This window comes from Hippocampus bargibanti, linkage group LG11, assembly GCF_051943395.1.
Source record: "Hippocampus bargibanti isolate YZ-2025 linkage group LG11, ASM5194339v1, whole genome shotgun sequence".
NCBI lineage: Eukaryota > Metazoa > Chordata > Actinopteri > Syngnathiformes > Syngnathidae > Hippocampus > Hippocampus bargibanti.
This window is the reverse complement of record NC_142744.1, coordinates 20,031,588-20,045,700: the sequence shown is the minus strand read 5'-3', so window position 1 is coordinate 20,045,700 and position 14,113 is coordinate 20,031,588. Positions and strand designations below refer to the sequence as shown.

Here is a 14,113-nt window from a genome sequence, read left to right as displayed (position 1 = left end):
ATCTAGCAGGTGGGGATGTGGGCCTATTTTAGGAAGTCCCGACCCAGTACTGCTGTGACAATTTTTCATTTGCGTGCTAAGCTCGTTTTCTTCAGCTTTGCCTGTATTAAATATACATGAAACCTAAATCCAGCAGGTTTCTACTCCCTTTTGTTTTTATCACCCCCAATATGTTTGTCTGCACTGCAAACAAAAAGAAAAATGTGATGTCGTAGAACCTAATATTCTTTGAATCCCTTCTTCCTGGTTTAATGCATCACCGTGTTATGACAGCTGAACCCTGCGGCGACTCCCACGGAGAAAATACAAAAATTCCAAAGTAAATGAATTTTGGGGTTGTAAGCCGGACTCATCTATTATTTGAATTAGGCTGCCAGGGGGAAAAACAAGTGTGGGTAGTTTTTAAAAGAGGGAAAAAGATTGAAGGAGGCATTTGTTTCAGTGTTTGCACAACTTGTTACTAGAAAAGCTATGCGATATTAAGAGGAAAAGCAAATGGAATCAAAGTGTCAGAAAATGTAGTTCAGACCTTGATAGATTAAGGCCTCGCAACACGAAATCGTGTAAACATCATAAAAGCTGAGGTCTAGGGCAAAGACAACAAATCGCTGTCGTAAAATGTCGAGCGAACCCATCACGGACAGCCTCATATTTCATTTCCTCGGACTAGAAGTGAGAGGCTGATCCCAGATATTCAGACTTCTCCGCCCCATTTCAATCCGCCGCCGTGTTTTGATTCAAAACTTTCTGTCTGGCTAGGCTATTATTAAGATGGCTTCTTGTTATTGCTGCCTGTTGTCTGGCATGATGACAAAGGCCTATGTGTGAATAACTAAAATAAAGAAAATAAATTGTAAAAATAAACTACAATCATGAAATGTGTGAAACGTGGTGTGAAATGTGTAGCACGAACCATTGTTTGAAAAACATCCAGTTGTATGATGTATTACGGCACATGGATTGACCACTCATTTGTGACTCTCTCTTGGTTTGGCTGATACCGTAAATGTTGTTCGCCCCGCCTTGGGGGTGACGCTCAATATGAATTATAAAATGCCAAGCCAAGCATATCAATAGTCGACAGACTGGCTGTGCGTGGCCTCAGGCCAATGAGGATTTAGCGGGACAATATTCCCCCCCTGCATCACCCACCCACCGCCCATGCGGGGGAGGCCCAGGACTGGAAATGCCAGTGAGGCACTGCGGGGAGGCTCTTCAATCTGCACATTGCATGGCACTGCATGAGACAAAAGAGTTTTGTTAACCTAAACTACCTTTTTGGAGAAAGAAATGGTATACTGTGTAAAAAAAATCAGTTTCCTCCGGTGTTAATTAAAAGGAAAGGATGAAAATTTTATTTTTAATTGAATTTCATGCCCTTACGTCGTTTCTTCAAGTTACATACAGTTATCAGAGCAATGTTTTTCCTTTGAGTTTCAAATATACTGTAAGAGAGCTTTCTAGACTTTCCTGTTTGTTCACACTAATAAACTTGACTAAAAAACAGCTAATGCAAAATCCCAAAATGTTTGTTCCCTGCGCATTGTGAAAGATGAACTCGCATGGTGTGGAATGTTCCAATAGATTGACAATGTGCTTCCATGTTGATGGGCAAGTTTTGGCGTTAAACCCCTCGTGGTTATTATTACATATTAGAAATGATTCATCTATTGATCCATTTTATGATCCACCTATCCTCACAAGGGTCACAGGGGCTGCTGGAGCCAATCCCGGATGTCTTTGGGAAGTAGGTGGGGGACACCCTGAACCGGTTGACAACCAATCGAATGTCACACAGAGACAAATAACCATCCATGCTCACAATCTGGAGTGTTGAATCAGCCAGCCATGCATATTTTTAGAATGTGGGAGAAAACCAGAGTATGCAGAGAAAGTTCATGCAAGCCCGGGTGGGACATGCAATCTCCACAATGTGGCCTGTGAAAAAAAAATACTTTGACATCTTTGCCCTAGAGTCTAGTGGTTGGTAACCCAAAATGTTGAAAGAGCTATATTGGACCAAAAAGAACAAAAACAAATCTGTGTGGAGCTGCACAAAATTAAAAGCTTTATGTATATAATAATACTAATAATGCTAATAATAGTCATAATACTAATATGTACTAATATACTAATATACTTAATACTTATATAATACTACTAATAATAATACTATACTATAATAATATAATAATACTAAGAATACTAATACTAATGTTGGGGTAATTCGCCATACAAACATCTCTAAACATCGCTCTGTAATCTCTGTTTACATTTAATACTAATACTACTACTACTACTACTACTACTACTACTACTACTACTACTACTACTACTACTACTACTAATAATAATAATAATAATAATAATAATAATAATAATAATAATAATAAATGTCATTTATAAGCGCCTTTTAAAATTCGCATGATTAAATTACATCACTAAATGTAGAAATAAGGCACACCACATAACTACTCTGTTGTAGGATGCTGCCTCAAGTTTAACTTTGAAATAATATGAATTAATTACAGTATATTTCATTGCTTTGAAATGATAGAAATACAATAAAAAAAAATCCAGTTTTTAATGTAGATTGATTTTGAGGATTCGGAAAAACAACAAAATTGAATGTGCCCAATGTGCCCCTTATCTGGGCAACAAACAGTGCAATAAACCGTAGCATGCATTTATAAAAGTAAAACATGGCAGAGGAAATGTTGAATCATCTGTTCTCCTCTGTTATTTTTGTCTTTTTACTTTTGGAGTCCATGGCCCACCATGCACACCGCCGGTTTGACAACAAGAGGCATCTGCTTGGTTTCCCGCCCTGATAAAGTGTTGAAGGCTATGATGCAAATCTTCATGTGACATATGTGTAAGTCTGGCTGTGTCCGCGTTTTTCAGTCCGAAAACAAAGGCGAATGTAATGGTTATAATAATTGGACTGAGGATTGAATGTTCATCTTTGCAAAAAATAGTGATGTCATTAAGACGTGGGCGCATCTTGGAGGCAAATTTGCAAACATTGAAACCCATAAAACTCCACATTTTATCAGCAGTGGAAAACCTTAAGAATGTTTGTGTCATTTTTATCCTCCTACACAAACCATATCAATATTAAAAGTATATCCCTCCCAGTCGAGTGGTTAGCCTGCCTGCTTCACAGTGCAGAGGTTGTTAGTTCAAGAGCTGTTCCGGCCTCCCTGTGTGGAGTTTGCATGTTCTCCCGGGGCCCGCCTGGGTTTTCTCTGACTCCTCCGGTTTCCTCCCACATTCCAAAAATATGCATGACAGGTTGATTGAACATTCGAAATTGTTCCTGAGTGTCAATGGTTGTTTGTCTCTGTGTGCAGTGCGATTGGCTGGCAACCAATTCAGGGTGTCTCCCGCCTAGAGAAAGAAGACGGCTGGGATAGACTCCAGCACCCCCCGCGACCCTAATTATGATAAAGCGGTATGGTAAATGGAAGGATGGATGGACAGATATTTCCCTCCCCCATATTTTTACATTTTCAAAAATCTTTGAAAAAAACGCCAGGGAGCCACTGTGGAGAGAGACGCATGTGGCTCCAGAGCCGTGTCTTGCCGACTCCTTCCCGAGATCACCGGAAGTGATTCAATGTTATCCAGCAAAAATGTGTGGAAAATAAGTACATAAAAACCTAACCCCTAATAGACGTCTCCCCCATCTTCATTTGCGTAAACAGCCACCCTATGGCCACTATTTGTGGAAATCCAACTTCCATTTTAGTGACAATTCACACATTTTGTGAACATTAAATATTTTACTCGACCATATGGGCTTATAAAAAGGGCTCAAGTGTCTTGCACGCAGAACAGTTACATGCCCATAAACTGGATGGGGCATTAAATTGATAAATAATGTGAAAGGTGCGACACCCACTCAGTGCCCCACAATCCACTTGCTACGGAGTCTCGCCTCCGATACAGTTTTCCCCCCTATTTTATGTCTGAGCTTTTCATACAGAGCAGCAATATGGTAGCCTGTGTATTTTCCTGCAAAGTCATGTCGTTCTGGTTGGACCCGGTAGCCAAACAGCGGTCTCCTCTGATACTAAATATATGGACGTTCTCTTTGCTCCATCACATTTATTACAGCCGCGAGAGTCTATTAAAGGTTAAGTATTGGTACTTTTGCGCTTACGACTTTGGAGGACCGTGACTCTATCGAGGCATCTATTTAAATTTCAGTCTAGTTCGCTCGTTATTTAGATTCAATGCCTGCTGCTGCATCCTTGTGGCGTTACATAAGGCACACCAACTCCGCCTCTCAAAAGTAGGCCACGCAGGTAACAGGTCTTTTTGGGTCTGCAAATGAGAGACACCAGACGGAGCGCACAGCGTCAGCCACAAGTATGCGCCATAGCCATTGTGAGCCAATGAATGCTGAAATCGGAGTCTTGCAAGGAGAGAAAGGGCAGATTTAGAGGCAGATTACTTCCTGTGGTCTTTGTCCACATTCTTACTCGGCTCCGGTGTTTGAATAACAAACGGTTTGATTGTTGTGTCGGAGCAGTGGAAGAAAGAGCAAATGTTTGTTGAGACACTGTACTCGCACGGGCTTGAAAACGGCCTTGATGAAAGATGTGAGTCGGATGCCTTTTCAGTGCAACTCTTCTGTAGAAATGGCGCCGACGTGGAATGTGGGGACCACCTGGCAATTTTCCGCTCAGGTTAGTGTCGGAACTTGAAAGTACTTTACAATGGTGACGCGACTACTCCTAATGCGGCCATAAATGACGATTTTCCATCTCTTCTGATCAAAGTCAGCAATGAATCAACAGTGCATGTTTTCAAAATTTTCTCCTGAGTGATTTTCCTTGGGTGTTTTAAGATTATTTCCCTCACTGGATCTGCTCAGAAACCACACCTACACAAACCATATCAATATTAAAAGTATATCCCTCCCAGTCGAGTGGTTAGCCTGCCTGCTTCACAGTGCAGAGGTTGTTAGTTCAAGAGCTGTTCCGGCCTCCCTGTGTGGAGTTTGCATGTTCTCCCGGGGCCCGCCTGGGTTTTCTCTGACTCCTCCGGTTTCCTCCCACATTCCAAAAATATGCATGACAGGTTGATTGAACATTCGAAATTGTTCCTGAGTGTCAATGGTTGTTTGTCTCTGTGTGCAGTGCGATTGGCTGGCAACCAATTCAGGGTGTCTCCCGCCTAGAGAAAAAAGACGGCTGGGATAGACTCCAGCACCCCCCGCGACCCTAATTATGATAAAGCGGTATGGTAAATGGAAGGATGGATGGACAGATATTTCCCTCCCCCATATTTTTACATTTTCAAAAATCTTTGAAAAAAACGCCAGGAAGCCACTGTGGAGAGAGACGCATGCGGCTCCAGAGCCGTATCTTGCCGACTCCTTCCCGAGACCACCGGCAGTGATTCAATGTTATCCAACAAAAATGTGTGGAAAATAAGTACATAAAAACCTAACCCCTAATAGACGTCTCCCCCATCTTCATTTGCGTAAACAGCCACCCTATGGCCACTATTTGTGGAAATCCAACTTCCATTTTAGTGACAATTCACACATTTTGTGAAGATTAAATATTTTACTCGACCATATGGGCTTATGAAAAGGGCTCAAGTGTCTTGCACGCAGAACAGTTACATGCCCATAAACTGGATGGGGCATTAAATTGATAAATAATGTGAAAGGTGCGACACCCACCCAGTGCCCCACAATCCACTTGCTACGGAGACTCGCCTCCGATACAGTTTTCCCCCCTATTTTATGTCTGAGCTTTTCATACAGAGCAGCAATATGGTAGCCTGTGTATTTTCCTGCAAAGTCATGTCGTTCTGGTTGGACCTGGTAGCCAAACAGCGGTCTCCTCTGATACTAAATATATGGACGTTCTCTTTGCTCCATCACATTTATTACAGCCGCGAGAGTCTATTAAAGGTTAAGTATTGGTACTTTTGCGCTTACGACTTTGGAGGACCGTGACTCTATCGAGGCGTCTATTTAAATTTCAGTCTAGTTCGCTCATTATTTAGATTCAATGCCTGCTGCTGCATCCTTGTGGCGTTACATAAGGCACACCAACTCCGCCTCTCAAAAGTAGGCCACGCAGGTAACAGGTCTGTTTGGGTCTGCAAATGAGAGACGCCAGACGGAGCGCACAGCGTCAGCCACAAGTATGCGCCATAGCCATTGTGAGCCAATGAATGCTGAAATCGGAGTCTTGCAAGGAGAGAAAGGGCAGATTTAGAGGCAGATTACTTCCTGTGGTCTTTGTCCACATTCTTGCTCGGCTCCGGTGTTTGAATAACAAACGGTTTGATTGTTGTGTCGGAGCAGTGGAATAAAGAGCAAATGTTTGTTGAGACACTGTACTCGCACGGGCTTGAAAACGGCCTTGATGAAAGATGTGAGTCGGATGCCTTTTCAGTGCAACTCTTCTGTAGAAATGGCGCCGACGTGGAATGTGGGGACCACCTGGCAATTTTCCGCTCAGGTTAGTGTCGGAACTTGAAAGTACTTTACAATGGTGACGCGACTACTCCTAATGCGGCCATAAATGACGATTTTCCATCTCTTCTGATCAAAGTCAGCAATGAATCAACAGTGCATGTTTTCAAAATTTTCTCCTGAGTGATTTTCCTTGGGTGTTTTAAGATTATTTCCCTCACTGGATCTGCTCAGAAACCACACTTATTAAGCCAGAGTGACGGAGCTTTAAGCCGTGTACACACCTGTGTGAAAGGCATTTGCAATTCACGATGCTGGGTGTCTGGACTCGAATTTACTGTCCTGATGTGTTGAAAGTAATTGCTGCTGTCCAGGTAAAAAGTTACAGTGGAAGGTTCGAAATGTATGCATTTGCAATGAGTTTTTGCAAAGCTCTGGGCTCCAACTGCTCGAAGAGAGTAAGACCGAGGATGTGGGATCTTTATTTTGGGTGAAAAGCTGATTATCGTCTTTGCCTTCAAGAGGCAGGAGGTCATGGAGGGGCTCTGGTCAAATCATGGGAATCTTCAGGCTACAAGCAGCTGGTGGTGAATAGAAAGCAGATAGATTCCAATATCATTTACAGGAGGAAATCTGGGCGCTCATTTCTGATCAACCAATGGTCAATATGCATTCTTTGCAGCAAAAGAGCTCGCTTCAGATGTAACCCAAAACCGGGTATTCGGGATTCCAAGGCATTATTATGTTAAGCGTTTCTGCAGGTCTACTCGACTCAACCTTGAAGCCAAAAGCTTCTTTTCTTCATGACCAGCGTAGTATTTCTGTGTACGATATATTGCGGTCAATTGCAGCCGTTTTATCATCAGATCCAGTGATTAATCCCTCTCAAGAACCAAAAGAGACAATGACAGAATTGAAATGGAAACGTAAGCTTCCCAAAAAGATGGTGCACAATATAACTAGCAATCAATGCAAGCATGTGATTTGGGTTTACTTTGTTGTCGGTACAATGGGAACAAAAAGGAGTGGGGGGAGGTGTAATGATCGTCATCAAGCAGCTGAGGCAGCAGCATTGGGGGTTGTGATGGGTACACCGCAGACGGATGTGTTTTGTGACAATCTTTTCAATTACAACCAAACGACCATCAAAAGTGAAGCAAGGAGGTAGAAACAAAGGCTTTGGATGTCACCAACGGACAATTAACAACAGTGAGACGTATCTTTCATGGCTCAGGCACCGAATCAAGGGCCTCGCTTTGGTGGGTGACATGCTGTATGGAATGTGATTGTGTGGCGGTGTAAAAAAATATCAATCGATCGATCGGTCTGTCTGTCTGTCTGTCTCTTTGTTTGTCTGTCTGTCTGCCTGCCTGTCTGTCTATATATTCACAGGGGGTTCAGCGTCTCAAAGAGGAGTGACAGTCTATGCTATGCAGTTGGAGGCGGGAGGGGGATGACTTACATTTTCAAAAATCTTTGAAAAAAACGCCAGGAGCCACTGTGGAGAGAGACGCATGCGGCTCCAGAGCCGTGTCTTGCCGACTCCTTCCCGAGATCACCGGAAGTGATTCAATGTTATCCAGCAAAAATGTGTGGAAAATAAGTACATAAAAACCTAACCCCTAATAGACGTCTCCCCCATCTTCATTTGCGTAAACAGCCACCCTATGGCCACTATTTGTGGAAATCCAACTTCCATTTTAGTGACAATTCACACATTTTGTGAAGATTAAATATTTTACTCGACCATATGGGCTTATAAAAGGGCTCAAGTGTCTTGCACGCAGAACAGTTACATGCCCATAAACTGGATGGGGCATTAAATTGATAAATAATGTGAAAGGTGCGACACCCACCCAGTGCCCCACAATCCACTTGCTACGGAGTCTCGCCTCCGATACAGTTTTCCCCCCTATTTTATGTCTGAGCTTTTCATACAGAGCAGCAATATGGTAGCCTGTGTATTTTCCTGCAAAGTCATGTCGTTCTGGTTGGACCTGGTAGCCAAACAGCGGTCTCCTCTGATACTAAATATATGGACGTTCTCTTTGCTCCATCACATTTATTACAGCCGCGAGAGTCTATTAAAGGTTAAGTATTGGTACTTTTGCGCTTACGACTTTGGAGGACCGTGACTCTATCGAGGCGTCTATTTAAATTTCAGTCTAGTTCGCTCTTATTTAGATTCAATGCCTGCTGCTGCATCCTTGTGGCGTTACATAAGGCACACCAACTCCGCCTCTCAAAAGTAGGCCACGCAGGTAACAGGTCTGTTTGGGTCTGCAAATGAGAGACGCCAGACGGAGCGCACAGCGTCAGCCACAAGTATGCGCCATAGCCATTGTGAGCCAATGAATGCTGAAATCGGAGTCTTGCAAGGAGAGAAAGGGCAGATTTAGAGGCAGATTACTTCCTGTGGTCTTTGTCCACATTCTTGCTCGGCTCCGGTGTTTGAATAACAAACGGTTTGATTGTTGTGTCGGAGCAGTGGAAGAAAGAGCAAATGTTTGTTGAGACACTGTACTCGCACGGGCTTGAAAACGGCCTTGATGAAAGATGTGAGTCGGATGCCTTTTCAGTGCAACTCTTCTGTAGAAATGGCGCCGACGTGGAATGTGGGGACCACCTGGCAATTTTCCGCTCAGGTTAGTGTCGGAACTTGAAAGTACTTTACAATGGTGACGCGACTACTCCTAATGCGGCCATAAATGACGATTTTCCATCTCTTCTGATCAAAGTCAGCAATGAATCAACAGTGCATGTTTTCAAAATTTTCTCCTGAGTGATTTTCCTTGGGTGTTTTAAGATTATTTCCCTCACTGGATCTGCTCAGAAACCACACTTATTAAGCCAGAGTGACGGAGCTTTAAGCCGTGTACACACCTGTGTGAAAGGCATTTGCAATTCACGATGCTGGGTGTCTGGACTCGAATTTACTGTCCTGATGTGTTGAAAGTAATTGCTGCTGTCCAGGTAAAAAGTTACAGTGGAAGGTTCGAAATGTATGCATTTGCAATGAGTTTTTGCAAAGCTCTGGGCTCCAACTGCTCGAAGAGAGTAAGACCGAGGATGTGGGATCTTTATTTTGGGTGAAAAGCTGATTATCGTCTTTGCCTTCAAGAGGCAGGAGGTCATGGAGGGGCTCTGGTCAAATCATGGGAATCTTCAGGCTACAAGCAGCTGGTGGTGAATAGAAAGCAGATAGATTCCAATATCATTTACAGGAGGAAATCTGGGCGCTCATTTCTGATCAACCAATGGTTAATATGCATTCTTTGCTCGCTTCAGATGTAACCCAAAACCGGGTATTCGGGATTCCAAGGCATTATTATGTTAAGCGTTTCTGCAGGTCTACTCGACTCAACCTTGAAGCCAAAAGCTTTTTTTCTTCATGACCAGCGTAGTATTTCTGTGTACGATATATTGCGGTCAATTGCAGCCGTTTTATCATCAGATCCAGTGATTAATCCCTCTCAAGAACCAAAAGAGACAATGACAGAATTGAAATGGAAACGTAAGCTACCCAAAAAAGATGGTGCACAATATAACTAGCAATCAATGCAAGCATGTGATTTGGGTTTACTTTGTTGTCGGTACAATGGGAACAAAAAGGAGTGGGGGGAGGTGTAATGATCGTCATCAAGCAGCTGAGGCAGCAGCATTGGGGGTTGTGATGGGTACACCGCAGACGGATGTGTTTTGTGACAATCTTTTCAATTACAACCAAACGACCATCAAAAGTGAAGCAAGGAGGTAGAAACAAAGGCTTTGGATGTCACCAACGGACAATTAACAACAGTGAGACGTCTCTTTCATGGCTCAGGCACCGAATCAAGGGCCTCGCTTTGGTGGGTGACAGGTATACATGCTGTATGGAATGTGATTGTGTGGCGGTGTAAAAAAATATCAATCGATCGATCGGTCTGTCTGTCTGTCTGTCTCTTTGTTTGTCTGTCTGTCTGCCTGCCTGTCTGTCTATATATTCACAGGGGGTTCAGCGTCTCAAAGAGGAGTGACAGTCTATGCTATGCAGTTGATGAGGGGAGGCGGGAGGGGGATGACTTTGACATTACAAGTCTGCATCAGTGAACGTGTGGGTTTCAATAAATACTTCAAGGACACATTTTGTCGAAATGTGTCTTCTTAATTGCTAGTACACAAACAATTGGTTGTCTGGATGCTTGCCCAACCACCAAGTGAGACATTAAAACAACCAAGTAAATCGTTTATTTGCTCATTTCTGAAAATGTGTCTGTGAGCGAGCTGTTTTTTCCAGATTGGATTGTGGGTTTATTTTTAACGAATAAAATAGTATCAGGCTGCCGGGTGGTTATGCCTTGCGACCTTTGAGAAGATAAGAAGATCAGAAGTTAAACTAATTTTTGGCATGGACACATTTTAGTTGCCATTTCATTTGGAGGGCCGTCATGACTGAAGCTATATAAAGAGTTCAAGAATATCGGTTGATTCAACTTTTGTTTGAGTTACGATCATGAGAGGTTTGGTAACAACAGTCACTTTCTGTCATTATCATGTTTGTTACATTTACAATAATTGTGGCTTATTCGAGGCCTGCCTATGTGTGTGTGTGTGTGTGTGTGTGTGTATGCGTGTGTGTGTGTGTGTGGCATGTGTGTGTGTGCGTGCGTGCGTGTGTGTGTGTGTGTGTGTGTGTGTGTGTGTGCATGTGCGTGCGTGTGCGTGCGTGTGTGTGCGTGTGTGTGTGTGTGTGCGTGTATGCGTGTGTGTGTGTGTGTGTGTGAGGGGTGCAGGTGATATATAATGATCTTTGTAGTTGGAAGGTGCTGTTTATCAGGAATCGACAAACACGCAGTAGTAAAGTCATAGTTACTGTAAATATTTGTATGGCCAAAAAAAAGACATTTGTCGGCCATAAATACAAAACAATAAAGAAAATAATAAATACAGAGGAACCTTGTGGCGCAAAACGGCCTTTTCTTCCAGCGCTGTGTAAACTATTGCACTTCAGACCAGTACCATCCTTGAGACATTGGATGTGGGATCTGTCGTAAACAGAGAACCCCCTGTGGATGAACCAGTCAGTCGGCTTGGTGATGAAGTGCCGCCTCCACGTGCCACCATACAATGGAAAAATACAAAAGAGGCTTCTATGGCCGCTCGCTGGCCTTTTTCTGCTAACTTTTGCCCTCAGTGGTCATGGTGACGCAAGCCCCGGTGCAGACGGGCAAGGTGAGCAGCAGCTAATTGTGTGAGAGGCGAACCATCATGCAAAATAGACTCAGCGCCGTGAGGATTTAAAAAAAATACAAATGAAGGTTCATGTCCTTCTTTAATGAGTTCAACGCAACTTGTTTTTTGTCCACTGCCAAATCATTGAAGTAGAACTCAAATGCAACCGTGCTGCTGAACAGCTCTTCACTGCCTTTTTTAAAGGACAACCGTCACTTTTTTGTTTCTTAACGTTTTATAGCATCTAAAATACCTAAAACACGCAGTATGATATTTTTATTCAAATGCAAAACACCAATAAAAATGACTTAAAGTGTCCAAAGTCTGAAAAAAATTTAGCTGCGAATTGGGCATTTTCAGAAAGTCCCGCCCCTAGTTCGTGACGTCACGCCAAGATGTCTTGCATTGCTGGAGAATCAAAACGATGGCTTCAGATTCGGAGAATATGCTTTATTGTTACACACCTAATTATGAATATGATTCAAATAGTTCTGAAGAGGAAAGCATACATGTTTGCAATTGATTAAAGAAGTCCTTCCGTGTCATTTTGAGGCATCTGGACTGCAATATAGCGTCCCAGAAAAGAGGCAGAAAATGGCGACCAAGCTCTCTTTGAGGAATTAATCAGCCCGTTTCCACAGGCTGATAAATTCCTCATATGGAGCTTGGTCGCCCTCTTCTGGCTCTTTTTGGTGCAACATGACGTTTTCAGCCCAAACAAGCACAGCAAAATGCATTGATGTGATGTGTCCTTTTTTCGGTCAGGGGCGTTCCTTTAGTGACGTCACGTACGGACTCGTCACCAACTCAAAAACAAGACTTCCGGAATATTCAGTCTTAAAACGTAAAATGTAGCTATATGCGGTGGAATCTTTGTAAAATACGCTCAGTAGAAGTCATTTGAAGCCATTTTACAAATTATGGACACAACTTGTCCGGAGACGTCGGGTGTCCTTTAACAGTCGTTACAAATTCAACTCAATCTTTGAGCGGAACAAAAATACAAATGCCTCTTCTTTGAGACGTTGGTTGTTTGCCGGAATCTTATGAACACCACGTGCATCCATGGTAACTCACCTTGTAAACGGTGACAGCAGCAGAGAAGAAACAGAAGGCAGGAAAAGGCAGAACACCGCCACGCCGGAGAGGCCATTGTCTTCCTCTTCAGCGAGCAGTCCAACAAAAGTTGTATTTTTTTCCAAAGTGAGATCAAGAAGCTGGAACAAAGTCAACGACGGGCGGTTCTCTGCAAAGCGTCACCAGTCATCTTCGCATCTGCAGGAATACAAAAAGCAGACGCCGTTAAAATTGAGCAAATTGGGCAATGATGTCATAATTCTCAACGCAGCCGTGGATTTACAACGTAGTGTGCAGTGTCATGTTGCGCCGGGCATTACTGGAACGTGCGGGCCTTGTCCAGATTCATCGCAGAACACTAATCTGGATTTAACATTTGCACCACTTGATGCCTCTCAACGTTGTTACATCCGCTTGGCTGTCAGCTGTTGTGCGCACACTCAGCTGGGGTCCCTCAAAAGAAGCCAGGCGTTATCCAAGAAATATGATCTACTGATGAAGCGACGTCTGTTGCCATTAAATGTCTTGACACGAAACCCAATTACATTCAAAAAAAGAGACCTGAAGTAGAGTGCCATATTTTGTGGAAGGCCATTAAAAAACTTTGCTGTGTACGCAAGGAACTCAAAACTAATTCTTCGCCACTCCCATCTGATCTTCTATTAAATTCCAAAACTAGGTAACAATGAAGCATAATACCTTAGACATGTTGGGTTTTGATGGGCCCCTGTGAATGGCTTTAACAGTCCACACACCCCCACCCTACTCAATAAAAAAGGCAGGCCTCCTGTGTCTACTATCGGCATGGATTGACAATTTGTAAGTGTGCTCACAGACAAGTTTCAAGTTGCTTAGAACAACTGACATTTGTTAGTGGTGACGTATGCCTTACCGATATTTTTTTTTTGCATAAAAAAAGATCAACCCTGCTCAGATCAGAATCAAAGCATCTTCGAAGACAGCCAGAGCAGTCTGATTGCAAGCAATTCAATGACCTTAGAAATTCCACACATTTGGCAAAAGCAATAAAACTAATGTATTTGGTTTTGGCATAACAGTGAAGAAGAAAACAAATCACCGTGTAAAAACAGTTTGGGCTGCTTGGTTTTCCACTTCTAATCACGTAGTCCTTCCAAACTGCAAAAACCGGGCTACAATGAAATAATCAGTCGAAGTGGGGTTCGTTAATAAATACCAACCAAAGAAGAGAATGAGATTGTGTCTCTTAACAACATATCTGATGATCCACATCGTTCACACCAAAGAACAATTTAGAGCAAGTTTAACCGAAGTAACATTTCACAGAAATCCGAGGATACAAAACTTACCATGTGAAATTAGCACACACACTTCCGAATTATTTTTGTGTTATCATGTTGGGTT

The 14,113-nt window shown here is 42.9% G+C and overlaps 1 protein-coding gene across 9 annotated transcripts in view; it reads right to left on the bottom strand.

The window, feature by feature from the left end:
• The window catches only part of adgrl2b.1 (adhesion G protein-coupled receptor L2b, tandem duplicate 1), a 137,935-nt gene extending 125,013 nt beyond the window's left edge, over window positions 1–12,922 (bottom strand). For all 9 annotated transcript variants that reach the window (XM_089007797.1, XM_089007801.1, XM_089007799.1 and 6 more), the window contains exon 1: window positions 12,731–12,922. In XM_089007797.1, coding sequence (XP_088863923.1) covers window positions 12,731–12,806 — 76 coding nt within the window. In that variant the 5' untranslated portion in view covers window positions 12,807–12,922. The remainder of the gene's footprint in view (window positions 1–12,730) is intronic.
• Between the last annotated feature and the right edge of the window lie 1,191 nt (window positions 12,923–14,113).